This window comes from Phyllopteryx taeniolatus, chromosome 19 (assembly GCF_024500385.1).
Source record: "Phyllopteryx taeniolatus isolate TA_2022b chromosome 19, UOR_Ptae_1.2, whole genome shotgun sequence".
In the NCBI taxonomy this organism is placed as follows: domain Eukaryota; kingdom Metazoa; phylum Chordata; class Actinopteri; order Syngnathiformes; family Syngnathidae; genus Phyllopteryx; species Phyllopteryx taeniolatus.
This window is the reverse complement of record NC_084520.1, coordinates 8,198,746-8,223,311: the sequence shown is the minus strand read 5'-3', so window position 1 is coordinate 8,223,311 and position 24,566 is coordinate 8,198,746. Positions and strand designations below refer to the sequence as shown.

Below are 24,566 nucleotides of genomic sequence, written 5' to 3'. Positions count from 1 at the left end.
TAGGACACAGAGAGAGGGAGGAGAGTGGATTTTATAGATTCAAAGTATATGTTTTACAAGTTTAAAAAATAAATCCAAGGTCCATTTTTGGTATTTTTTGTACTCACTATAGGGGCCTGGTTTACACGAGAAAAAAATGTACACTGATAATGTGTATGTGGAGGTGCTGCAGTATCAAAAGTAATTGTCTTTAATAGAGTTACAAAATGTTTGTGTTGTAAATGCAATTTATAAAACCAAATCCATTCCTCTTTTGCTGCGGCTAAACATTTATCAGATTTGATGGTTTAGTCCAAGATTTTGCCCAAAAGTGTTAGGTTTACTGCTTTTTCATAAATGTAGGAATGAAATTGCATTAAAATGTGCAAAATAGTGAAATTTGTCTTGCCTGGGCGGGAGCTCAGCATCCCTAAAGGTCATACCTTAGAATCGCCTCTGGGGCAAAGTATGCATGGGGCTGCTCCTGCACGTTCATCCTCCTGGCTTCATTCCTCCTTCGTTATGGCCCTGGGGCATTTCTTTTGTCTGTACAAATGTACACGCAATGCCTTTAATGACTTTTCAGAATTGTATTAGCTACACCCTAGGTATGTTGCAGGGCTGAAGGCAACAATCGGTAAAAATAGATCCTTACCCAACATGTGTACTTGGTAAATCGAGATGATTCTAATTGTAGATTATCTATTTTCCTCTCATTTCCGAGAGACACACCTGTGTTTCAAGGGATCATATTTCATTTGAGGCACTGCATGCATCACACTTGGTAAATCAAGATGATTCTAATTGCAGATTATCTATTTTCATCTAATTTTGGACAGACACACCTTTGCTGAAAAATGTGACCTGCATTCCAAGGGATAGCGTGTCATTTGCATGCATTCTGGTTTAGAAATTTAATCATTTAATTTCATAAGTTTAAAAGTTAAAGTGGTTGCGTAACGTATGCTGAATGTTAATTGACATTGTCAGTTATCAGGTTTTCATTCGACAACATATTTATTACAGCAAGTGTAATTTGTGGCGATGCAGCGCCACGTCAGACTGAGACCTGTGCTTAATATTTCCATCTCAATATGACCCCATCCAATTCTACACCAGCAATCATAAAACACATTGTTAAATCAATACCTCTCTGACAGCGCCATGATACTGACAACAATCATGTGTGGGATAAAGAGAAAGTGAAACAATCGTTCATTGTATGGTCAGATGCTTAAGGGGGAAATAAATAGGGAGAGGATCTGGGGGAGGTTATGTCCAGGATGAGATAAGTAGGAAAAGTTTTGGCCAGCACACTTCTTGGTTCTTATCTCATGACATAATGTAAACGCATATTCTGGTTTGAGCTTGCCTGAACTTGAAAAGGCAGAGAAACCCATAGAGGATGTTTTAGCAACTTAACTCCGTTAGTTTTCTTGAACTTGATTTCACAATTCAACAACAAGGTGTGTCAGAAAGTTTCCAGGACTGTTGTCACGAAAGAAAAGACACAACCCTCGTCTCCTCTTGCGCACTGAATGAAGCAAACACCATAGGATCTCGTGGTAGATGTGCTGATTGATTGATCATCTGACCCAGACTGAAGTGGGAAAACTCTTCGTTTGGGTTTAAAATATATATTTTTGCGATACCTGTCCTTGAATTTTGGATTAGGTTGATAACCTTGAAACAAAGACAACAGAGAAATAGGAATTACCGCAGACTAAAACTGCACAGTTTTAGGCTCCATACCATCCATCCATTTTCTGTATCGCTCATTGCCAAACACTCAATAATAGTCATCACTTACAAGTGAAATCTCAGAGCTTCATCTTATCTCATCTGGTCTTTCTGATTGAACACTTGGATTGCTACAGTAGTTATAAGGATGACCAGTTCTTCTATCCCTCTCATTGCCATAAAACCTTGGGACGTTGTTTGTTTTTCTTCTCGGCATAAACAAAGCCTTGTGATATTTTGTTATCGCATAGACAATTCCAAACAAACCAGTTGCCATTTTTGAAGTAACATCTCCTTACTTGACCTTCTGGTTCCTGAACCTAAGGAGGTCGCATCATTTCTTGCTGTTCTTACAGTGACGTCAACTTAAGTCATCTTACAGCTCTGTGAAGACTTGTGGCTGGAATTTGGTCTTTGGGCCCTCTGATTCTTCTTCTGCAGATACTGTGCCCTTTAGTCGGCTTGGCGATTGGTAGTGAGTAGCTAGGGAATGTTTTCACGTGGACGGCTCTCGCAATGACTTTCTCTTCCACGTTAACGCTGATGCCTCGGGCAATCGGCCAAACTACATCACCAGCTGCTATGTTTTGTTCCTTTGTGTGCCATTTATTCCTCACAAAGCGATTCGGACCAGCAGTTGGCACTATTTGTTCTAAAACAGATTGACTTCTGTCTGCATTTGGTGGAGGCTCAAAGTGGAAAATATAAGAATCTCGGCAAGAAGTGGTTCATCCTAGAAGTGTGTCGGGACTCATTTACTCCACAGTCTTCTCGGCTCTAACCACCCTTGCATCAATGGATCTTTTATTAGCACGGTTGCTACGAAGTGAAATGTTTGGTATTCTTCTGATTAAAACTCTATATCTCGTTCAAGGTCGATGAGAGCTTGCATCACAGCTTCACATTTTTTAACTGCGGCTTCTGCTGCTCCTTGAAAAACGCTGGAATGCACAACACATAAAATAACCAGTGGGCTGTAGCAATGACAACTTGCAATGTTGACTATCCCTGCAACTTCCTCCTGACTCTCCCATGTGTAAATACCCTGGTGATGGAGATGGCAGGTCTAATGCAGGACACTCCGCCCATTGACAAACGCCAAGAAACTGCAACACAAGGAAAAACCCCACAGGAAACAGGCAAACCAAAGAGAATATGGCAGATGAAGCTACCTTTTACAAGTGCTCTTTTCTTTTTGAGTTTTGTTCTCATCTATCCTTGGTGCTGTTTTTTTTTTTGTTCTTTTTCTTTTTTTCTCCTACATCAACACTCTTGATTTTGGATGCTTAAGGCTTCTTGTGCTTTTTTGTCCAATGACTGCTCTGAGATCTGGTTCTTATTTGAGCTTTACTGAGCTCAAAAAGAAAATGGCTGGGAACTTTATATTAGGTTGATAACCTTGAAATAGAGACAAAAGAGAAAAAAATGACTAGAATTACTAGTTGGACTTCTCAACACTTCCTATTTCCATTATCATTTTCACCATCTATTTATCCATCATCATGCTCTCCAGACCACAGTTTCAGTCATTTCATAAGAAAAACTAGTCATCACATACCAGTGGTGTTTTCACTTTAGTTCTGACCATCTCAGTCAGTAGTCCTTGGTCTTTCTAACTCAAACACGTTGAGAGCTACAGTATTTATAAGGATGATTTAGCTTGGTTTAGACTTTACTAACTGACATGCCATCGCTCTCAAACCTTGTGACATCACAATTATTTACGAATAATTGCTATTCAAGTTGGTCATCTATCTATCTATCTATCTATCTATCTATCTATCTATCTATCTATCTATCTATCTATCTATCTATCTATCTATCTATCTATCTATCTATCTATCTATCTATCTATCTATCTATCTCTCTATCTATCTATCTATCTATCTATCTATATGAGCAAATGCAAAGCGCATGCATTAAATCTATCCTGCAGCTGAGCGCATCTCGTCGTCTGCGTGCTGCGGCTGAGACTCCGCCCACCAGGCGAAGTATATTTAAAGAGCAGCAGCACTGCAGGAGTGCCCTCAAACTGCGATTGAATTCTTTTTCACGTGTCAAATCGCGCAAGATGCCTGCAGAAAAGCCTTTCGTGTTCTCAGCTCGCATTATTGCAGCCGTGCACAGGGAGACACCAAAACTCAAGGTTAGTGAAAGGCTCCAAAAGGGAATTTGTAACACCAAAAATATGCATTTGGAGATAACTGTATTCTTTTTAATCATCATTTTTTTGGGTACTTTTTACAGACGTTCATGATGTCAGTGCTGTGGTCAGATGAGAATGAAGTGATTGTCTACAGGTCTTATGATGATTTCAAGAACTTACATGTACGTTTTTTTTCAAGTAATGGTTCGAAATTGACACCTCTCCACTCTCAAATGTCTGAAAAACTTTTTTTTTTTTTAGTAGATTAAAACCTATTCACCCCCCCCCCCCTCCCCTCCCCCCAAACAGAGGCAGCTGAAGAAGAAGTTTCCCCTATTCAACCCTTCACAGAATAACTGCAGAATGATCCCAAAATTTAGAGGTAAGATTTTTTCAGGTTTATAGTACACAACAGAATAAATCCTCATCCATTTACTGTACGAGGCCTCTTCAGTGGAGGCTGCTTATTAGGTATTGCTTGTTTTGCACAGTCCATAGTACTATAGTACTATACAGTCGGGTAGAGTACAGTATAGTCGATTTAAAAAAAAAAAATCTATTTCTATTTCATGTTTGTCATAGTAGTAGATCTACTACTAAAAACACCTTGAAGAGCAATTGGAGAGTATCGAAGCATCTTATTTGTGTGAATGTTTGTTTAGTGTATCATGACGAAGATCATGCTATGACGTGCTTTAAATCAGATTCAGATTTCAGATTCAAACCACTTTATTGATCCCAGTGTGGGCAATTCATTTGCAAGCTTCTCGGTCCAAATGTACATTCAGCCTCAGCAAACACTTAATAAGACAAAGTCATGGACTATATGGTAAATAGGTAATGAGACAGGTTGCAATAAATAAAAATGAATAAATAAAAACACTGAGATAAAAGCAATGCAACACAATAAAACCCTAGTCCACATCAGGGTCACACGGCTGGTTAGAGGCCATAAATCTACATATTATTCCTCCTTGTTTAAAGCGACCGAATGTGTGTCCTCTCCTCAGGGGAGGCTCAGACGAACGGCCTCCAGCAGAGAGGCTCGACGCGATCTATCCAACGGATGAAGGCCTTGGCGAGCTACTGCAACAAGCTGCTCATGGGTGACCAAATGGTCACTTGTAGTTCAGAGGTCACCCAGTTTTTCACGCCACTCGACCGCGACACGGACCAAGACTTCACCAAGAACAGGTAGCTTTCTCCTCAATGATTCGTCAACGGCGATGGAGAGACCAACTGACATGCTGACTTGTGCGTCACTCAGCGCCATGATCCTGCTGTCAGATGTCAGCTTGGGGGGAGGAGGAGGATTAGGAGGAGGAGGAAGAGTTGGGGACGGAGGAGGTTTCGCTGTCACTCGGCCGTTTGTCACCGAGACGTACCGCTGTGTGGCTGCCTACGAGACCAAAGACACCAAGAACCGCCCCTTTAAAGTGGCCCTGGATGAAACATTGGAAGTCCTGATTAAGGACCCTGCTGGTCAGTCAGTCAACTGTACAAATCTACATATTTTGAATGAATCTTTTATTTCGAACATTTGGTATAAGAACATGGAAATGAAAACTGTACACACTGGACACTGAAACATCTTGTACTGCAAGGGTAAGAAGTCAAAACTTATTTAAATCAGAAATCCCACACCTTTACCTGAAAAAAATTATCCATCAAGAAGTGGAAAATACATCGGAAATACATACATGCATACTAAAATACAGTGTATATAAAAGGTCTACACACCTCTGTTTAAATGCCAATGTGATATACATACAGTATATGAGATCAAGATAAATGATTTCAAGATTTTATTTCCTCCATTAATGTCACCTAAAACCTGGTTAACTCAATTGAAAAAAATATATATTTTCGAGAGGGGAAATAAAAAGGAAACATTGTGTGTTCCCACCCACTTATAATTGAGGATGTGGCTGTGGTCAGAATTAACCAATCACATTCAAACTCACATTGAATGAAGTCAACACACACCTACCAACATTTGCCTGTGAATAAGCTCTAATAAAGGTCACTTATTTTAGTGGGCTTTTTAAAATTTATTTAAACAGCGGTGTGTTTATATAATATCCACACACACACACACACATATACATACCCTGTGTGCAGCATATTTTATAGTTTTTTTTCATTGCTAAATTGAATGAAATTTAGGCATTTCTGACATTTATCTTAACCCAAAAACAGATGGGTAGGCACCTGCTTTATCCAGATCCAAAGTTTCATGCTAATCAGTTGAGTTATTTTTCTACAATCTTCATCTTCATTGTCAAATCAACAGCAATAAAAATCTTATGTCTGAGACGTAGCTTGTCGAAAGCAATTTTGGTGAATTTAATCGGGGCATCAGCCAGAGAGATACTGAGGTCTGCGGACATATTAAAATCGACAGCAGTTATCACCATCTCATTCTGTATTTAATAAGGGTACCCACTCACATTGTTGCTATACTGGCCAAGAGCAGTCACAATGCTCCACTCACGTACGGATCGCTGCGATTACAGATCGTCCTTCCAACACAGTCTCTGTCAAGACTGTCATTGCGCTACATTTAAAGGGAATGCGAGCAGCCACTTTGATTGGTGGCGAATTAAGTCGGCGGTGAACACACCCACACTGGCACGGTCCGCCCACTTTCGGATCTGCCGAGCTGCGCTGGTCTATGAAATGACCAACACCTGTCTGACCCGCCCCTGCCGCACAGTTGCACCGACTGCCGCGCCGGATTTATGTCCATTGGTCACGAAAATATGGCCCACTGTAACAAAATACACATTTAGGACAAGTACAGAGAGTCATTCAGTCACATAAAGTGTGCAATACTACACCAATAACAATTAGCAACAGCAAATTTGAAAGGGTCCTTGACTCCTCAAAGAAGTTTATCTACTTTTTGGGTAATCCCTCTCAACCAAACATTAGTGGAGATAAGGCAAAAATTCCTACCTGTCTGATTATGTATTTACTTTCAACCCTATCAGGTTGGTGGTTGGTGGAAAATGAAGACAAGTGTATTGCCTGGTTTCCTGCTCCCTATCTGGAAAAAGAAAAGGATGATGAAAGAGTATTTCAGCAGGAAGGTATGATGTTTGCCTGCTATTAACATTTAGGAGTGTTACATTTTGTGTGTCATACACCTTGAAGCAAAATTGGTTTGAAAATCTAACAAAAGATGGCAATAGGGCATACACCTTGGTCTACTTAAAAAAACCAAAACTAAATGAGTCGCAATTAACAAGTGCAACTTGTTCAGGTCACACAGGTGGAAGAAAACATGGCAATTAGTGAAATGCCACATGACACAAAGATTTGCAGTAGTACTTTTCGTTGATGTATTGTCCTGCAGCCTAGCAGTTTTTTTTCATGAAAGCCTTGATGAGCTTGTTTTTGTGTGTTGTCACAATAAAGGTGCTCTCTGCTGTGCTGTGAGGAATTACTTTACCAAGAAGGCTGACGAGGTGTCAGTGCCCATTGGCTCTGTGGTGGAGGTGCTTAGAATGACTGACGATGGCTGGTGGCTCACCAGGTAACCCGGTCTTGCCTGTTACGAATAATGCACTAATCATACAGAACATTAGGCTTTACTGAGCGACTCCGTAGTGTTGACTTAGGACTCGACCAGATTTTTTTGATCAACTATGGGGAAAATGAGTGATTAATAATTAACTACTTTCTTTCACGAATATCAGAGGGGGTTCTTAAGTAGAAGTACAGATACTTGTGGTAAAAGCAACAGTACTGATTCAACTTCTTATAGGAGTAAAGTGAAAATAAATGTTTTCTCAAATTTGACACACCATAGAGAAGAGGATTGTTAACAATGCCAAATTTGAATGATTAAAATAATCGCCAAGTACAACCCCAATTCCAATGAAGTTGGGACGTTGCGTTAAACATAAATAAAAACAGAATACAATGATTTGCAAATCATGTTCGACCTATATTTCATTGAATACACTACAAAAACAAGATATTTAATGTTCAAACTGATAAACTTTATTGTTTATAGCAAATAATCATTAACTTAGAATTTTATGGCTGCAACAGGTTCCAAAAAAGCTGGGACAGGTTCATGTTTACCACTGTGTTACATCACCTTTTCTTTTAACAACATTCAATAAATGTTTGGGAACTGAGGAAACTAATTGTTGAAGCTTTGTAGGTGGAATTCTTTCCCATTCTTGCTTGATGTTGCTTGTTTCAGCTGTTCAACAGTCCGGGGTCTCCGTTGTCGTATTTTATGGTTCATAATGCGCCATAAATTTTCAATGGGAGACAGGTCAGGACTGCAGGCAGGCCAGTCTAGTCCCTGCACTCTTTTATTAAGAAACCACGCTGTTGTAACACGTGCAGAATGTGGTTTTGCATTTTCTTGCTGAAATAAGCAGGGGCGTCCATGAAAAAGACGTTGCTTGGATGGCAGCATATGTTTCTCCAAAACCTGTATGTACCTTTCAGCATTAATGGTGCCTTCATGTGTAAGTTACCCATGCCATTGGCACTAACACAGCCCCATACCATCACAGATGCTGGCTTTTGAACTTTGCGTCCATAACAGTCCGGATGGTTCTTTTGCTCTTTGGCCCGAAGGACACAACATCCACGATTTCCCAAAACAATTTGAAATGTGGAATTGTCGGACCACAGAACACTTTTCCACTTTGCATCAGTCCATCTTAGATGAGCTCGGGCCCAGAGAAGCCGGCAGCGTTTCTGGGTGTTGTTGATAAATGGCTTTTACTTTGCATGGTAGAGTTTCAAGTTGCACTTACGGATGTAGCGCCGATCTGTATTTACTGACATTGGTTTTCTGAAGTGTTCCTGAGCCCATGTGGTGATATCTTCTACACATAATATCCTTGTGAGGATAAGCAGCTCAGATAATGGATGGATGGATGATTATTTGGTAAAGACAATAAAGTTTATCAATTTGAACGTTAAATATCTTGTCTTTGTAGTGTATTCAATTAAATATTGGTTGAACATGATTTGCAAATCATTGTATTCTGTTTTTATTTATGTTTAACACAACACCCCAACTTCATTGGAATTGGGTTGTATATAAAATGAGGCTTGAAAATCCTAAAAAATAATCAAGCCATTGTCTTCGCTGGGAAAAGCAGAGGGTGTGTCCGCGGAATGCGTGAAGCCATGCCCTGCGGAAAAATTCATGCTACTTTGTCGCTATCTTGCAAGCTAACTACATCACTAGGCAGCTCAAGTTTTTGTGTAGTGTAAGGAGGTGCGACTCATGACGGACGCCTAAGTGTGTCACTGGGTGCCATTTTAGCCATGTCCCCCAAAAATCAGGAAAACAGAAAGAGTAAAACAAAAAAAAAGCATTTAATGATACATCTCCACAATTCAATACTACAGTCTTTTCACGTTTTCAGCAATTATCTTCAAACATGTATATTGTATTTAGAAACAAATCTCTGAATTCATTTTATAGGGTCTTTAAGTAAAAGTAAAAAAGTATGAATTTTGAAAGCTACTTAATTACAAAAGTATAAAAGTATGAATTAAATTTTTATTAGAGGCAGAGTACACCATGGACTGCTTGCCATCCAATCGCATAGAGACAAACAACCGTTCACACTCACAGTCACTCTTATGGACAATTTTAGAGTCTTTAATTAATGAAATGTCATAAAACTCACATAAGCATGGGGAAAACATGCACACAAAAAGGCGGGAGTCAATATTCAAAATCTGAATCTCAGAACTGTGATTTATACATGATGACCACTAACTATTCCACCAAGCTGCCCTCAGAAAAAAACATGCAATAGGTTGCAAAGTTTAATATAGGCTAAAGAGAAGGTCTGAGATAGTTGATGAAATAAAATTTTAAAAAATGACTAAAACAATGTTTTGATGTAATTCTTTTTATTCAGATACAATGGCAAGGTGGGCTACGTCCCCTCCATGTACCTCCAACCCTACAACAACCCTCGTACGGGACTTTTCAACTTACAGAGTAAGCTGAATAGATCCACCCTCAACCAGACCATCAGCGGGGTACCTCTGGATGCTTCTCCTTCTTCTTCAGCCCAGCTCGTCAGGGAAACCCATGCAGGGCGACGTTCTGCAGTCCAGCCCAGAGCTCAATCTAGTGGGCGTGGTTATCTGGCCAAAGCCAGATCTATGGAACGTCTGTCAGAGACCGGAACGCAGACTGCTATGCCCGCCCGGGTTGAGGTGAATGATACCCGCTTAACCAGCCGCCTTCGTAGCATCAGCACGAGTTCAAGCACAGAGTCGACCTTCTCCTCGGTCAGCAGCTCGCCTTCACGTTCGAGAGCAGACGTGTTGGGACCCTCCCCTCGACAGAGTGTCAACCCGAGCGAGCACAGAAACCAGGAGCGTCGCAACTCCAGCTCCAGTTTTATGAGTTATGCAAGTTCTGGGAGTTCTGGGAGCTTCAGTTCTAGAGGCAGCGACACGGGCCCGGTTGCTCCTTTGGTGCCACCCAGACCCAAGAAGGAGGAGATCCTGAACCGGTGCTCCACCATGACCCGTAAAGCAGCTGTCGAGACCAAAACCCGGCTCCAGATAAGGCCTGATTTGACCATCCACACTCGCTTGTAGGGATACATTCCAATTACTCCACACCGGAGTTATAGTCTTCATGATTTACTCATGGCAGTTCTCATTCACTCTTTTTTGTATTCTCCATTTAACCTCTTTTGGTCCAAACAGAAGTAAGTGAGTAGGCCAAATGTATTTTTTTCCAAATTTCATCACTTCAGTGATTGCACAATTACCTGGCTGTACAAGAGAGGGAATATAATGCAACTAACTTGAAATCTGATTCTACAGCACAGTGAAACCTGGGGGGGGTTGTCCGTTAAATCCAATTGTCTGTTAAATTGAAGCACTTTTTTTGTGGCCTAAAAAGACCAATTACATTTCAAAATTGTAAATACAAATTAAAAAAAAGGTTTGAAAAGTTTGAAATCATATCCAAACTTACCTCACCGGTGCATGGGATGGGTGATGTTAAGTTCTAACTGGACACCATCTTCTGTCAATTAAATACAAAGTAAAACGATCCGTTATATTGCGGTTCCACTGTATGCAGATCACGGCAATGTGTAATGTAGCTTCAATGAAGCACAACACAGCAAGTAGAAACAACACATTGGTAAATATTGTTTTAGATGTTTAAGTGGATTGTTGGATCTCAGGAGGTTAAATATTGTCACTTTACTGAATGCTTCTCCTTTTCTTCTGTATCATTTGTTTGGAATGCACAGAAATCACGGCATTAATTACGAAATAATTACTACTAAGATGCTTTGAGAGACACTGGAGCAACAGTTTCACATTTCACAAGCGTGAAGAATAATCAGTGTTGTAAATTGTACCATATGTCACATAAAGACAATTTCTTTCTACACAAAGTCAAAATATGTTTGTCGTCTTTCCTCTGTTGGATATATTCATGTAATGAATGGAAGGGAAGAAGATGGCGCTTTATAAGTGGGGTGCTTTATTTGGGAATGTGCTTCCACTTAAAGTTTAAAGGGGATGTTTGTAATGTTTCAACCTTTTTGTCATATTTGATAAAACTGTCAGTATAGAATTGACAGTTTTACAATAGTAATATAATCTGGGAAAAAATTAATCCCTCCCTGGCCCCATCTTTTTAAGAAACCACTGCACCCGAAGACAAACAACTAATCAGCGACAGATGGTGTGACCAATGTGGCGTCTATCATATGCCATACAATTGTGACGACACCCCCGCAGCCTGGTGCTGACTTGTTTCCTTGGGCTTTAGGAGATTCGCTGAAACTATCGCTGAATATCCACAAACAGCAACAAAAGTTAAAATGAAGGAAACGGACAGATCAAGAGACAAAAAAAGATTGAACATATAAGCTGATGGCAGATGACAGGATTCAGAGCTGATGCAAAATTAGCAACATTTCTGCTCAACAGCTAAATTTATCGCCTCTTTTGGATTTTTAATCGATTATAAATGCCCCCACATAAAACATAAAATTGACAACATTTAGTGTTATTGTAACACTATTAAGAACAAGTCATGCTACCACACTGAAAAAAGCCCTTTGAATTTACCTAATTTGAACATGTTACACATGATTAAAATATATTCAACAGACATTTATTATTTGATTATTTTTTTTTTAGAAAAAGAAGGAAAATATGTCAGTTTACCACATTTTAATCATGTGCAACTGAAAATGTTGTACCTTTTTTTGTAGCAGCCATGGCTAACTTTCGGTTGTTTACAATGCATCTCCTGTACATGAGTGAGGGGCGTGGCTTTGGCCAGAGACTCGAGGGAGGGAGGGATAAGTGAAGCCAGGCTAGATTCAAATCTTGCAAGCAGTTTTAAAACTGCAAACTCCCTTTAACTGATAAAAAAAAAAAAACTTCCTTAATTTTACCTGAATAAGATACAGTATATCCATCTCTCTATGCATTGCAACATGTGTATACTGTATATAAATACATACATTATATATACTGCATAATATCCTAATATAATACCATGGAAACAACAGTATTCACAAAATGTGTTTTTTGTCATTTCCAGTTTTGGCCATTGAGATAAGAGATTTAAAAAGAAAAAAAACAGCATTGGCCTTCTCTGCTGGCCTAAACACTATCAGAAGCAATGAGCTATAGTTGTCATTTGATGGTTCATGAGATGCATCTTTCACCTATTTCAGAAAACAGTTGATTATTGGTTGACCTAATGCTTCACACATTTCCCTTTGTCAGAAAAGGTAAGATTCACCTGGGGGGAAAAAAAGGCTGATGGAAAGTGCAATGGAAACATATCAAAATATGCTCGACATATGACAACTTGTTCAATTATTTTGTATATAAAGTCTTATGCGATGAATTAATGCCTAAATGTTGTGGGGATGAGACTATTCAATAGAGACCCATTACGATTCATTTTGATCAACATGACAGAAGCAGGCGGCAGGGTGGCCGACTAGCTCTCACATCTGCCTCACAGTTCTGAGGACCGGGGTTCAATCCCCATCCCCGCCTGTGTGGAGTTTGCATGTTCTCTCTATGCCTGCGTGGGTTTTCTCTGGGAACTCCGATTTCCTACCACATTCCAAAAACATGCGTGTAAGTTTGATTGAAGACTCTAAATTGCCCATAGGTCTGAAGGGTTGTTTGTTTATATGTGCCCTGCGATTAGCTGGCGACCAGATGAGGGTGTACCCCGTCTCTCTCCCGAAGATAGCTGGGCTAGGCTCCAGCATGCCCGCGACCCTAGTGAGGATAAGCGGTACAGAAAATGGATGGATGGATGACAGAAGCAATTGATAATATAGAATACAGCAGAGAATTGTACATAATCATTTGCTTTTTTCGTGAGTGTACAAGTCACAAAATGATGATTGAAGGAGTATTTTTGTGAGTTTCACTTCTGATCTGAGAAATGTAGCAAAGCGACGGAGATGAACTGTAAGAGGTGGATTTAGTTGGGTAAGTCCCCATTCAAGGACCAGTTACCAAATATATGGCCCTCCATGTTCTGTACAGTGTTACCTCGCTGTATCGCAGTTCAACTATTGTGTATTCAGTGCATTCCATCCATCCATCCATCCATCCATACATCCATTTTCTGAGCCGCTTCTCCAAACTGGAGCCTATCCCAGCTATTATCAGGCAGGAGGTGGGTACACCCTGAACTGGTTGCCAGCCAATCGCAGGGCACATACAAACAAGCAACCATTCACACTCACATCCACACCTACGGGCAATTTAGAGTTTTCAATCAACCTGCCATGCATGTTTTTAGGATGTGGGAGGAAAGCAAAGTGCCCGGAGAAAACCCACACAGGCACGGGGAGAACATGCAGACGCTCTTACCTGTCGGCCACCGTGCCGCCTTCAGTGCATTCCAGATTTTTTTTCCCAGAATCATATTACACAGAATTTGCCATATCATGAGATTTTAAGTGTATGCCATAATTTTTTGGGTGGTAAAATAAATGGTCCCTCACCTAAAATATTGAAAGTGTTAAAAAAATATATTTAAACAACATATTACAAGGAATAAAATGTACATAGTGCACAACAGTACAGTGTATTACTCTATGTTTAAGAGTTCTAGAGAATATAGAAAGTATTTACAAGACAATGGTAGAGGTTAAAAGGAGTGTGGAGAAGAACAATAAGAGTCTGGGGAGTTTTGTACAGCTTTAAAATATGTATAAATAATCAAAAAAATGTGCTTGCTACTTCACGCATTTCACCTATTGTGGGGGTGGTCTGGAACCTAAGCCCCGGGATAAACGAGGCATTACTGTATATCAAAATGTTATTAGTTTGCATTTAAATCCAAAGAACAAAGACAACTATAGTTATTTTCTCAGTTAAAAATACTAAAGCTCTAGTTGAAATGTATATTTGTTAATATATCTTACAGTATATTATCCTTTGATGGAAGAACTAAGAGCGACATTATATATTTTAGAACAATCGTCATTTTTGGCCTTGTAGGTAAGAGTGCATCTGTTTAATGGCTAAAGCTCAAGACAATGCAATCTTTTTCGGAAAACTTCTCGAGGTAAACGTTGAATCATTGAAACACACACAGAAGCTTATTAAAGATCCTGAATGCCACTCTGGCTTGGTGACAATACACCTCTTCACAATTATGGCTGATAATTGTACTTTAAAGGCAATGATGAATGAACTGAATGGTATGTTGTTTTTTGTTTGTCTGGTTAACGAGAGCATTCCAATTGTTCTATTGTCACACTGAAAGTGAAAGTTAGCATTTAGTTCATGGTGCGGACTATTGAATAACCTACTGAACACTGAGGGGAGTTTAGTGGATCCTTAAATCTAGGTAATATGGAGTAGTTTAGACCCTGGGTGATCTAATTCAGATTTTGAAAAATAGAAATCAATAATCTGTTCCAGGGTCATACTATTAAGACCATAAAACCTTTATTAACAGTACTTTATAAAACTGCTTCAACATTTTAACATTTGGAACTGTCAGCTAAGTCCAATTTCACTCGCCCTACCCATGCCTAATTACTACCAGATTAGTTGAAGAAAAACAATTTAACGGTACCTGTCCGACAAAGTGAAGTAGGCTCCAAAATCGTAGAATAAGAAATGCACCATGCACGATACAAAGAAATTCAAGAACAAATGAGTAAGAAAGTGAAAGCTAAGTGTTTGGATAAGGTAAGTCTTTTCCAAGGCTTTGGGACTACAGCGGATAATGGTCGGAGCCCTTATCCACAAATGGAGAAAACCGGGAACAGTGGTGAACCTTCTCAGGAGTTCTCGGCCAACCAAGAATACTCCAAGAGTGCAACGAAGACTCATCCATGTCACAAAAGCTACCAGACTGACATCCAAAGAACTACAAACCTCTCTAGCCATTCGACCGTAAGAAAGATACTGGATTAAAAAAATGGCATCCAAGTGAGGGTTCTAAGGCAAAAACTATTGCTGACAAAAAAGACCACAAAGGTTCTTCTCACATTTCTCACATAAATAAATAAAAATAAAGTATCTGACAAAACAAAACAAAAAACATAATGCCTACAGTCAAACACTGGTGGCAGTACTATAATGGTCTGGGGCTGCTTGTTACTTCAGGAACTGGACAACTTTTTAACAGTTTTGAACTATCATACAGATAACAATAGTAAAACAAATAAATGTGTTCTCCACCTTAAATTGATGATGAGTGATAGACGTGGTCACAAAGGTGCCAAGGCTGTTTGGGAGCAGTCTATTCTCATATACAGTAAATGCTGGGAATTCTCGTAGTTCAGGGTTTATCTTCCCTTTTGTCCAACCTCAGCTCGGATAGGCTCCGACTCCTCTCCTTTTGTGCCCTGCGATTAGCTGGCAACCAGTTCAGGGTGTACACCGCCTCTCGCCCGAAGATAGCTGGGATAGGCTCCAGCACGCCCGCGACCCTATTGTGGATAAGCGGTACAGAAAATGGATGGATGGATGACAGAAGCAATTGATAATATAGAAGACAGCAGAGAATTGTACATAATCATTTGAACGGATTAACTGCTTTTTTCGTGTGTACAAGTCACAAAATGATGACTGAAGGAGTAGTTTTGAGAATTTCACTTCTGGTCATCTGAGAAATGTAGCTAAGCGACGGAGATGAACTGTAAGAGGTGGATTTAGTCGGGTAAGTCCCCATTCAAGGCCCAGTTACCCAATATATAGCCCTCCATGTTCTGTACAGTGTTCCCTCGCTGTATCGCAGTTCACCTATTGCGAATTCAGTGCATTCCAGATTTTTTTTCCCATAATCATATTACACAGAATTTGCCATATCGCGGGATTTTAAGTGTATGCTATAATTTTTGGGTGGTAAAATAAATGTTCCCTAGCCTAAAACATTGAAATTGTTAAAAAAATAATAATTTAAACAACATATTACAAGGAATAAAATGTACATAGTGCACAGCAGTACAGTGTATTACTCTATGTTTCAGAGTTTTAGAGAATATAGAAAGTATTTATAAGACAATGGTAGAGGTTAAACGGAGTGTGAGGAAGAATAATAAGAGTCTGGGGAGTTTCGTACAGCTTTAAAATATGTATAAATCATTTTTAAAATGTGCTTGCTATGTCACGCATTTCACCTATTGTGGGGGTGGTCTGGAACCTAAGCCCCGGGGTAAACGAGGCATTACTGTATATCAAAATTTTATTATTATGTATTTAAATCCAAAGAACAAAGACAACTATTGTTATTTTTTCAGTTAAAAATAATAAACATCTAGTTGAAATGTATATTTGTTAATATATCTTACAGTATATTATCCTTATGATGGAAGAACTAAGAACGACATTATATATTTTAGAACAATCGTCATTTTTGGCCTTGTAGGTAAGAGTGCATCTGTTTAATGGCTAAAGCTCAAGACAATGCAATCTTTTTCGGAAAACTTCTCGAGGTAAACGTTGAATTATTGAAACACACACAGAAGCTTATTAAAGATCCTGAATGCCACTCTGGCTTGGTGACAATACACCACTTCACAATTATGGCTGCTAATTTTACTTTAAAGGCAATGATGAATGAACTGAATGGAATGTTGTTTTTTGTTTGTCTGGTTAACGAGAGCATTCCAATTGTTCTATTGTCACACTGAAAGTGAAAGTTAGCATTTAGTTCATGGTGCGGACTATGGAATAACCTACTGAACACTGAGGGGAGTTTAGTGGATCCTTAAATCTAGGTAATATGGAGTAGTTTAGACCCTGGGTGATCTAATTCAGATTTTGAAAAATAAAAATCAATAATCTGTTCCAGGGTCATACTATTAAGACCATAAAACCTTTATTAACAGTACTTTATAAAACTGCTTCAACATTTTAACATTTGGAACTGTCAGCTAAGTCCAATTTCACTCGCCCTACCCATGCCTAATTACTACCAGATTAGTTGAAGAAAAACAATTTAACGGTACCTGTCCGACAAAGTGAAGTAGGCTCCAAAATCGTAAAATAAGAAATGCACCATGCACGATACAAAGAAATTCAAGAACAAATGAGTAAGAAAGTGAAAGCTAAGTGTTTGGATAAGGTAAGTCTTTTCTAAGGCTTTGGGACTACAGCGGACAATGGTCGGAGCCCTTATCCACAAATGGAGAAAACCGGGAACAGTGGTGAACCTTCTCAGGAGTTCTCGGCCAACCAAGAATACTCCAAGAGTGCAACGAAGACTCATCCAGGTCACAAAAGCTACCAGACTGACATCCAAAGAACTACAAACCTCTCTAGCCATTCGACCGTAAGAAAGATACTGGATTAAAAAAATGGCATCCAAGTGAGGGTTCTAAGGCAAAAACCATTGCTGACAAAAAAGACCACAAAGGTTCTTCTCACATTTCTCACATAAATAAATAAAAATAAAGTATCTGACAAAACAAAACAAAAAACATAATGCCTACAGTCAAACACTGGTGGCAGTACTATAATGGTCTGGGGCTGCTTGTTACTTCAGGAACTGGACAACTTTTTAACAGTTTTGAACTGTCATACAGATAACAATAGTAAAACAAATAAATATGTTCTCCACCTTAACTTGATGATGAGTGATAGACGTGGTCACAAAGGTGCCAAGGCTGTTTGGGAGGAGAGTCTATTCTCATATACAGGAAGTCCTCGAGTTACGACGTACTCGACCTACGACATTTCGACTTTACGACGTCCCGTGCCTCGTCTGCCATTTTGTCCTAGCACCATAGTGTTTCTGCTTAGCTAGTTCATAGTGCTTGTCTGCGTTTGTGCGCCAGGAGTATCTTTGCCTTTTTCGTCCTCCTTCCCTCCTTTTTTCACACTCTCAGCAGTAATGGTAAGTACAGCATTTTATTTTTTTATTTTAATGTATTTTAGTTTCTTTATACGAAGTGTTAACCTTTCCTGCTCCGGTCACCTGACCGTGGTCGGGAGAGGCAGGGGTTAACTCCCTTCTCTCATTGCACAGCCGAGGTGGGTGGCAGCAACAATAAAGGCAAGAAGCACCATTGCACATTCAACGTCAACGGGTCCTCTGCTAATCGCTACTCTTCCCCGGTCGCCGTCACTACACTTGCTACTGTAAACACTCGCACCGGCACGCACTCCTTCCTCCTTCACAGTCCTGTCTCACTCACACATCGACGCACACACACACACACTGAGCTTGCTGTCACAATCACGTGGGACAATAAATTTTGACTTTAACGGTGAAATCCGACTTACGCGGAAATTCGTGTTACGTCGCGAGCTTAGGAACGGAACTCGTTCGTAAATCGAGGACTTCATGTACAGTAAATGCTGGGAATTCTCTTAGTTCAGGGTTTATCTTCCCTTTTGTCCAACCTCAGCTCGGATAGGCTCCGACTCCACTCCTTTTGCTGACAACCTTCACTTCTTTTCAGAAACGGCTGATTATTGTACTTCAATGGCTCTGAAGAATGAACTGAATGGAATGCGATGAGCTGGAGCCTATCCCAGCTCGGCTGCTCATGGGTGAGAGGCTCGAAAAACCTAAAAACACGTGCCTTGCCATTAGACAAAAACATTCACACCTAATGATCCAATTAGAATGCTCAATTAACATAATAGCATTTTCTTTGAATGTGGGAGGAAGCCAAAGTAGCTATAGAAAAGAACATGTTGCAACACCTCAGAACTGTGAGGCAGACATGGTAACTAGGGCCTAATCGATTAATCGGCCAATATTAGCCCCTTTCAAATCGGCAAAAATCAGCTGATTTTTTTAACACATTACAACATACGACAAAGATAATGACAATCAAACAAACAAACAAAAATCAGCAAAAAATAGAAAGAAAAACAAACAATTGGCTGTTTTTTTGCCAATTTTTATATCTGCTGTAAAGTTAAACAAATTAAAAGTATTGTAAAGCATTCTGCCTGTAATTGATATATTTATTGTTGTCAGCGTTAACAGACTAAAAAAGAAGTTATTTTATTCATAATTTTTTTTCAAATTAATCGCCAATTAATCAGTTATCGGAGTTTTAGTCTTCCAAATATAAAAAAAAAAATAATCCATATCGGTCAGGCCCTAATGGTAACCACGAGGCCACAAAATACATTAGGAACAATCTCTATAATTGAGAAATGGCATAAACAAAGGAAAGCACAGCACGTTGTATAGTGGTTAGCATGTCTGCCTCCCACTTCTGAGGGTCAGGGTTCGAGTCTTAGCTCTGGCCTTCCTGTGTGGTGTTTGCATCATCACCCAGTGCTTCCTCCCACATTCTAAAAACATGCACCTTGAAGACTCAAAATTGTCCATGAGAGAAAGCGGTATAGAAGATGGATGAATGGAGCTCAGAAAGATGACGGGCTGTTCAAAGTTTTTAACCTGATGCAATACCAAACCACACGAGAGCAAACACTGAAATGACCTTTGACAGTTCCCGCATCGCAATTCGCAGCACGCTACTGTTGCCCTGGGCTTTCCCTGCTTTCAATCAGTTTTAGAGGTTATCTAACTGAGGTGATGCATTTATTGCCACCAGAAATGTAATAAAACTATTGCACTCTTTTAAAACTTACCAGAAAGGCGATTATGTTGCTCAAACTGCATTATTAGTTTCACAAAAAATATGCGAACAAATTGAATGAGAGAAACACAATGCTTTACGTCATGTTTTCTGGACACAATAGGTATTTTTGTTACATTTCTGTTTGCACTGGGAAGGAGCTGTGAGCAGCCAAGAAATGATTGATTGTATACACAGACAAAGACAAGGAAACAACGGGTAAATGGTTTACCAGAAACGTGATACTGATGGGAAGAAGGCCCTCTGGTCAGATTACTTCCCCGATTTTCAAACTTTCAACTTCAGTCCTTGTGCATGTGTGCGCAGTAATGTAAACAGATTATCTATAAAGTCCATTTATTACTGACAGACTAAATTACTACAGTCTTCTGACTTGTAAAAATAAGGTTTAATGTGTGTATCAGGAGAAACAACACTTAAGAAAGAAACAAACAACGACTGGCGTCATTCAAAACTCTGTGATACGATCATACACATTTATATTATAGTTGTGATAAGCAAACATGCAAACCTCCTTTAACGCCAACCAATCCTAAATTGGATCAGCACCAAATTGTACACCTTTACAGATTTACAAGATGCACATGGCTGAGGTTTGTCCATAGATTTGATAAATTATTCAAATTTTTATTCAATTGTAAAAATATCACAATGTGAAAAAAAGTGGGCCGTTGCATGGATGTGCAGAAGAATTGCCCAATACTCAAAGCGACTGAAGTTTTTATTTAATTTATTTGGGTTTTTTTCCCAGTGGGAGTGTATTGTACAGTATGTACAAGTGTGTGTAATAAAACACAACCTCTTAACACCACTCACAAAAAAAATTGGGATTTTGGGTTTGTGTGTGAAATTTCAGGATGAACCTAGAATGTACAAAAATCTTTACAGGTGGACTTAATTTGACCTCTGAGCTGAATGGCAAAATTCACAACAGATGCTTGATCCATGCGTCGATCATTTCCACATTTCCAAGGATGTGCACTTCTATGCCTTTCTGTGACTCTTCCAGTCTCACTGTATCTCTGTTGCAACCTGCTGGTTGACACTGTGGCCTCTTCAGATTCTCTTCTTTGATAAGGAACTTTCCTTTCCTTTCCTATCTGAGCAAGATGACCCAGAATTACTTATAAGAAAGGTTGTTTGAATTCTAAAAATGCTCACAAGAGGAAAGACCAACCTTTATGTAAGTGTCTGGATCTGGAATTTTTTTTCCAACCTCTTTTTTTCTTGGATTTTACCAATGATCTGCTATGGTCGCAATATCTAGTTTAGATATTGTGGGCCTTTAGATTCTAAAGCAACAGGCCACCAATGAATTTTACCGACTCTATGCAAAGACGGTTTAGAGTTTCATGCTAGAGACTATTTTAAAAAAACAACTATTATTTCAATAACAAAATACAGTCTTATAAAACAGTAGCGATGTGAATTGTAAAAAAGAGTTTCCACAAAGCAGGTTGCATGGCAATAAAACACCACAGACAAATGCAGGCACACAAGCAAACACCCAGACACACAAAATTAAGATTGATTGTAATGCAGTTGGCGGGACGGTGGGCGACTGATTAGAGCATCTGCATCACAGTTCTGAGGACTGGGGTTCAATCCACGGAACCGCCTGTGTGGAGTTCTCCCCGTGCCTGCGTGTGTTTTCTCCGGGCACGCCGGTTTCCTCCCACATCCCCAAAACATTGATGGTAGGTCAATTGACAACTCTAAATTGCCCGTAGGTGTGAATGCGAGTGCGAATGGTTGTTTGTTTGTATGTGCCTTGCGATTGGCTGGCAACCAGTTCAGGGTGTACCCCGCCTCCTGCCAGCGGGTCAGAAAACGGATGGATGTAATGCAGTTAAAAAACATGATTATTTGAGCATTTTCTCACCAGGGTGCCATAGCCATTTCATTTCATTTGTTGGAAAATTAGTATTCTTTCATTCCAAAAAAAAAAGAAAACATTTTTCATCTTACTTTTTGTGACATTTTTATTTGGTTGTGCCGTCATATTTTTCTAATGTAAAATGGGTGCCTTGGCTCAAATGCTGGGCTCATTATTTTTTTGGGAAGCTCAAAGATTACTAGCTACCTTTCACAAACTATCTTTTTCTGGCTGCTAAACGAGTGGGTTATTTTTAAACTAATTTATTTCCTTTGCTTGCTGCAATTCACTGAGCACAATAGCAAGGCAATCAACTTTTGTTGTTGTGGTTGTTTTTGGGGGCGGGACTTTTACCATGACTTTGTTCCAATCCTTGGCCTCCTATCGTATAAAACTTCCTTAAAGATTTTGGTGAAATGTTAAAAACTCCTATTGAACTTGCAGTTCTTGTTTTCTCAGCTTTTTTTCCCGAAACAAACTTAAAGCCAAAAGATTTGACCTAAGTATGCATTCAATTTAATTGGTCGTTGTCACCGGCCGCAACAAGAATAAAATAATTTACAATTTGTACAGTGTTGAGTGGCTCTCATTAGGTTGTACAGTGGGTGTAGAGTATGATGTGGCTATAGTTGGGCTTGGCCTACTGGTGACTGACGTGGCAGTTATGTTTCATCATCATCATCATCATCATCATCATCATCTGTTTAAAGAAGAGCAAAGGCCAGGACTGATGGCTTTTCTTAATGGAAAATGTTCACTCTTGTCCCAGTGTACGGACTAAATCAGTTTACTGTTCTACCTGTTGATTTGGTCTGATCCCTAAAAGATGTGACAACATTCCTTCTCTGTGTTTTACCTGCCCTTTTCTCAAGAGTTTCTTTCAGCTCTGACAGGTTAAACGGACAATGAAAAATTCTTCAAAATATAACACTGTTTTTGTTTTAAATGCAAAAAGTGAATGAAAAATCATCTGCATAAATGCATGATTTTAATTGAGATTTTATATGCTTGTATTGTTGGAGATGATTTTCAGTTCAGTTCAGTTCATTTAGTGACTCACTCAAAAGCAATACAAATTAATTACACTGCTGCTGTTTAATGAAATGCAAGTGCACCCTATCCACAGTTTTATTGCCCTCCCCCCAAAAAATTCAAAATAAAAAGCAAATCAGACCAAATTTAGTGATACATTCTTTTCATTGACATTTTTCATGCTTGACTAAATGTGGTCCGTTTTTGTTTTTCATTGAAACAACGTATTTTGGTGGATGAACACAAAACAAGTAATAAAATCCCAGAAATCCTTTGTTTTTTTTTTTAATTGGACAGCAAGGGCATGGCATTTATTTTTATCGCTTTTGATTACGTGACTGACCGTGCCTTGTGGTTGAGTGGTGACAGGGTGTAGCCTGCCTTTCGCCTCACCAAATTGGATAGGCTCCAGCCCCGTGTGAATATGAGCAGGAGCAGAAAAAGAAACTGGATGCTCCGATGGAATTTTTACTCTGAAATATCCGATAATAGAAGTATTTTCTTGGAAAAAAAATGAATGAAATCAAGTGTTTTCCTTTCTTTTTTTTAATTTTGTTTAATAATCGGCGGCACGGTGGGCGACTGGTTAGAGCGTCAGCCTCACAGTTCTGAGGAACCGTGTTCAATCCCCGGCCCCGCCTGTGTGGAGTTTGCATGTTCTCCCCTTGCCTGCGTGGGTTTTCTCCGGGCACTCCGGTTTCCTCCCACATCCCAAAAACATGCATTAATTGGAGACTCTAAATTGCCCGTAGGCATGACTGTGAGTGCGAATGGTTGTTTGTTTGTATGTGCCTTGCGATTGGCTGGCAACCAGTTCAGGGTGTACCCCGCCTCCTGCCAGCGGGTCAGAAAACGGATGGATGTAATGCAGTTAAAAAACATGATTATTTGAGCATTTTCTCACCAGGGTGCCATAGCCATTTCATTTCATTTGTTGGAAAATTATTATTCTTTCATTCCAAAAAAAAAATAAAACATTTTTCATCTTACTTTTTGTGACATTTTTATTTGGTTGTGCCGTCATATTTTTCTAATGTAAAATGGGTGCCTTGGCTCAAATGCTAGGCTCATTATTTTTTTGGGAAGCTCAAAGATTACTAGCTACCTTTCACAAACTATCTTTTTCTGGCTGCTAAACGAGTGGGTTATTTTTAAACTAATTTATTTCCTTTGCTTGCTGCAATTCACTGAGCACAATAGCAAGGCAATCAACTTTTGTTGTTGTGGTTGTTTTTGGGGGCAGGACTTTTACCATGACTTTGTTCCAATCCTTGGCCTCCTATCGTATAAAACTTCCTTAAAGATTTTGGTGAAATGTTAAAAACTCCTATTGAACTTGCAGTTCTTGTTTTCTCAGCTTTTTTTCCCGAAACAAACTTAAAGCCAAAAGATTTGACCTAAGTATGCATTCAATTTAATTGGTCGTTGTCACCGGCCGCAACAAGAATAAAATAATTTACAATTTGTACAGTGTTGAGTGGCTCTCATTAGGTTGTACAGTGGGTGTAGAGTATGATGTGGCTATAGTTGGGCTTGGCCTACTGGTGACTGACGTGGCAGTTATGTTTCATCATCATCGTCATCATCATCATCATCATCTGTTTAAAGAAGAGCAAAGGCCAGGACTGATGGCTTTTCTTAATGGAAAATGTTCACTCTTGTCCCAGTGTACGGACTAAATCAGTTTACTGTTCTACCT

General features: G+C 39.4%; 1 protein-coding gene and 1 long non-coding RNA gene across 3 annotated transcripts; one reads left to right on the top strand and one right to left on the bottom strand.

Annotated features, from left to right (window-relative positions):
• Window positions 1-3,734: 3,734 nt before the first annotated feature.
• On the top strand, window positions 3,735-10,779 carry LOC133468982 (NADPH oxidase organizer 1-like). Of its 2 annotated transcripts, XM_061755476.1 has the most exons (8): window positions 3,735-3,865; window positions 3,967-4,047; window positions 4,175-4,247; window positions 4,876-5,059; window positions 5,133-5,347; window positions 6,859-6,957; window positions 7,286-7,403; window positions 9,775-10,779. In XM_061755476.1, exons 1-8 carry the CDS (start codon window positions 3,791-3,793, stop codon window positions 10,466-10,468), a joined length of 1,539 nt encoding a protein of 512 aa, XP_061611460.1. In that variant the 5' UTR covers window positions 3,735-3,790; the 3' UTR covers window positions 10,469-10,779. The 2 variants fall into 2 exon arrangements, with proteins under 2 accessions (XP_061611460.1, XP_061611461.1); XM_061755477.1 differs by lacking the exon at window positions 3,735-3,865 and having other exon boundaries at window positions 4,127-4,247.
• LOC133468987 (uncharacterized) lies at window positions 5,053-7,276 on the bottom strand. Its single transcript, XR_009785597.1, has 4 exons — window positions 6,997-7,276; window positions 6,824-6,914; window positions 6,316-6,635; window positions 5,053-5,307 (listed from the first exon to the last, which is right to left on the bottom strand). It is a non-coding gene; the product is annotated as an uncharacterized LOC133468987 (long non-coding RNA).
• Window positions 10,780-24,566: the final 13,787 nt, after the last annotated feature.